Source organism: Procambarus clarkii, chromosome 53 (genome assembly GCF_040958095.1).
Source record: "Procambarus clarkii isolate CNS0578487 chromosome 53, FALCON_Pclarkii_2.0, whole genome shotgun sequence".
In the NCBI taxonomy this organism is placed as follows: Eukaryota; Metazoa; Arthropoda; class Malacostraca; order Decapoda; family Cambaridae; genus Procambarus; species Procambarus clarkii.
Window position 1 is genome coordinate 33,671,586 of NC_091202.1, and position 4,252 is coordinate 33,675,837.

Consider the following 4,252-nt stretch of genomic DNA (forward strand, 5'->3'; position numbering starts at 1 on the left):
TTTGTGTTCATGGTTCGAGGTAGTGGAGTCTATAAAGGCTCTCGGGATTTGCTGGTGTCATACATATGGAACAACATGAGTTACGAATAGGCAAGAACTATGCAGAAATATAATAGATACGAATATGTTGTCAAACACGAAATTAACCTTAATTCAGAAGGCTGCAATAATCAATTGCAAAATTTCGTCTAAAGTGTGGTATTTGTCTCACAGTTTTCTAATTGATAAAAAAACTGCTATGGAGATTGACAAAACTATTTTTATAAATGAATGATATGGTAGATATCAACTAATTAAACGGATTACACTATTGTAAAGGTGAGAAAAACAGTGGAATTGGAATACTGAATGTGTACCATAAGTCATAACACTTAAGTTTGTGTTACCTTTTGAAATGAACTAATGCAAACGAATAGTGTAAATGCGATAGGACATTATTTTTTGCAAAATACGTGTTAGCTACTTGATAAATATCCCAGAGTATACTGACCATGATACATATCCCAGAGTATACTGACCATGATACATATCCCAGAGTATACTGACCATAATAAATATGCCAGAGTATACTGACCATAATAAATATGCCAGAGTATACTGACCATAATAAATATGCCAGAGTATACTGACCATAATAAATATGCCAGAGTATACTGACCATAATAAATATGCCAGAGTATACTGACTATGCCTTTATTTCACCTCACTTATATTATTGAGCACATAATATTCTCAGGCGGATTTGTAATATTGAAGGTCATTAACAGTAAACACGTGTATGATGTTCTGCTGCCACATATAGTTCCTAGAATAGAAGAGTCCTATCCACTCTTTAACTGGCAAGTAATATGGCAAACCTTCATGTTAAATTTATTGCCCCAAAACAACGTGAACTATTTTATGGCTATATTCATGAGACCCTTCCTACCAATGATAGGTTGTTAATGTTGGACAATAAAGACAACAATAGGTGTGACCAATGTACTGAATTGAGAACTGAGATTGAGAATAATATGCATATATTTTGTTTCTGTAGGCAGAAAGTTGTTCTTGTAAACTGGTTTACAGACACTCTTAAAGCTTTATGTGGACCAAGCATTAGAGTGGATTTAATGAGGTTTTTAATATTTCACATTGACATAAAATGCAAGAAAATTAAGAATACAATAATTATGCTACTTTCTGATTACATTTTGTGTGTGTATAGGCAGGCAGGATCAAGTAGAACATTTGGGGTTTACAGCCCGTGCTTTGTGATGATATGGAAAATTGGTTTACTGAGAATTATATAATATATATATATATATATATATATATATATATATATATATATATATATATATATATATACATATATATATATATATATATATATATATATATATATATATATATATATATATATATATATTAGTAATACTAATTGTAGCTTATCAAATGTACCTTAACCTAATGCTAAAGTGTTAACTAGAAGTAATAAGTATATTAGTGATCAATTAATAAATAACACGAACACTTCCACAAACTCTCGGTTGACTAGAGGGAGAGACACTACATTCCCTTCCTGCCTTGCTCCCTATTCTTAATACCAGGGCCGCCCTGTTCTTAATACCAGGGCCGCCCTGTTCTTAATACCAGGGCGGATACAGTGGTTTTCCCCAGAATTACAAGGTTATTGATCGTATGACCAAGCACGAAGTGCTTGGTCATACGATCAATAATTGTTCACGGGATATTTAAACCTACATACGAAGTTGTGAGGTGTTGACTAACATGAATATGGACACGATCTTGTGGTGCCAGAAGCCACTTTAGCCACCAGGCCGGGGGCCATTATGTCCCCAGGTCGGGGACCATCATGTCCCCAGGCCGGGGGCCATTATGTCCCCAGGTCGGGGACCATCATGTCCCCAGGCCGGGGGCCATCATGTCCCCAGGCCGGGGGCCATCATGTCCCCAGGCCGGGGGCCATCATGGCCCCAGGCCGGGGGCCATCATGGCCCCAGACCGGGGGCCATCATGTCCCCAGGTCGGGGACCATCATGTCCCCAGGCCGGGGGCCATCATGGCCCCAGGCCGGGGGCCATCATGTCCCCAGGTCGGGGACCATCATATCCCCAGGCCGGGGGCCATCATGTCCCCAGGCCGGGGGCCATCATGCCCCAGGCCGGGGGCCATCATGTCCCCAGGTCGGGGACCATCATATCCCCAGGCCGGGGGCCATCATGTCCCCAGGCCGGGGGCCATCATGTCCCCAGGTCGGGGACCATCATGGCCCCAGGCCGGGGACCATCATGTCCCCAGGTCGGGGGCCATCATGTCCCCAGGCCGGGGGCCATCATGTCCCCAGGCCTAGGGCCATCATGGCCCCAGGCCGGGGGCCATCATGTCCCCAGGCCGGGGGCCATCATGTCCCCAGGCCGGGGGCCATCATGTCCCCAGGCCTGGGGCCATCATGGCCCCAGGCCGGGGGCCATCATGTCCCCAGGCCGGGGACCATCATGTCCCCAGGTCGGGGACCATCATATCCCCAGGCCGGGGGCCATCATGTCCCCAGGCCGGGGGCCATCATGGCCCCAGGCCGGGGGCCATCATGTCCCCAGGTCGGGGACCATCATATCCCCAGGCCGGGGACCATCATGTCCCCAGGCCGGGGGCCATCATGTCCCCAGGTCGGGGACCATCATGTCCCCAGGTCGGGGACCATCATGTCCCCAGGCCGGGGACCATCATGTCCCCAGGCCGGGGCCATCATGTCCCCAGGTCGGGGACCATCATGTCCCCAGGCCGGGGACCATCATGTCCCCAGGCCGGGGGCCATCATGTCCCCAGGTCGGGGACCATCATGTCCCCAGGCCGGGGACCATCATGTCCCCAGGCCGGGGGCCATCATGTCCCCAGGTCGGGGACCATCATGTCCCCAGGCCGGGGACCATCATGTCCCCAGGCCGGGGACCATCATGTCCCCAGGCCGGGGGCCATCATGTCCCCAGGTCGGGGACCATCATGTCCCCAGGCCGGGGGCCATCATGTCCCCAGGCCGGGGGCCATCATGTCCCCAGGCCTGGGGCCATCATGGCCCCAGGCCGGGGGCCATCATGTCCCCAGGCCGGGGACCATCATGTCCCCAGGTCGGGGACCATCATATCCCCAGGCCGGGGGCCATCATGTCCCCAGGCCGGGGGCCATCATGGCCCCAGGCCGGGGGCCATCATGTCCCCAGGTCGGGGACCATCATATCCCCAGGCCGGGGACCATCATGTCCCCAGGCCGGGGGCCATCATGTCCCCAGGTCGGGGACCATCATGTCCCCAGGTCGGGGACCATCATGTCCCCAGGCCGGGGACCATCATGTCCCCAGGCCGGGGGCCATCATGTCCCCAGGTCGGGGACCATCATGTCCCCAGGCCGGGGACCATCATGTCCCCAGGCCGGGGGCCATCATGTCCCCAGGTCGGGGACCATCATGTCCCCAGGCCGGGGACCATCATGTCCCCAGGCCGGGGGCCATCATGTCCCCAGGTCGGGGACCATCATGTCCCCAGGCCGGGGACCATCATGTCCCCAGGCCGGGGACCATCATGTCCCCAGGCCGGGGGCCATCATGTCCCCAGGTCGGGGACCATCATGTCCCCAGGCCGGGGACCATCATGTCCCCAGGCCGGGGGCCATCATGTCCCCAGGTCGGGGACCATCATGTCCCCAGGCCGGGGACCATCATGTCCCCAGGCCGGGGGCCATCATGTCCCCAGGTCGGGGACCATCATGGCCCCAGGCCGGGGGCCATCATGTCCCCAGGCCGGGGACCATCATGTCCCCAGGCCGGGGGCCATCATGTCCCCAGGTCGGGGACCATCATGTCCCCAGGTCGGGGACCATCATGTCCCCAGGCCGGGGACCATCATGGCCCCAGGCCGGGGGCCATCATGTCCCCAGGTCGGGGGCCATCATGTCCCCAGGCCGGGGGCCATCATGTCCCCAGGTCGGGGACCATCATGGCCCCAGGCCGGGGACCATCATGTCCCCAGGTCGGGGACCATCATGTCCCCAGGCCGGGGGCCATCATGTCCCCAGGCCGGGGACCATCATGTCCCCAGGCCGGGGGCCATCATGTCCCCAGGCCGGGGGCCATCATGGCCCCAGGCCGGGGACCATCATGTCCCCAGGCCGGGGACCATCATGTCCCCAGGCCGGGGACCATCATGTCCCCAGGCCGGGGACCATCATGTCCCCAGGCCGGGGACCATCATGT

General features: G+C 54.4%; 1 protein-coding gene across 1 annotated transcript in view; it reads left to right on the plus strand.

Moving 5' to 3' along the window:
* The first annotated feature begins 1,835 nt into the window (after positions 1-1,835).
* The window catches only part of LOC123752209 (collagen alpha-1(I) chain-like), a 3,891-nt gene continuing 1,474 nt past the window's right edge, over positions 1,836-4,252 (plus strand). The window contains exon 1 of the mRNA XM_045734268.2: positions 1,836-4,252. This exon is cut by the window's right edge and continues 1,474 nt beyond it. Within this exon, the coding sequence (XP_045590224.2) occupies positions 1,836-4,252 (2,417 nt within the window).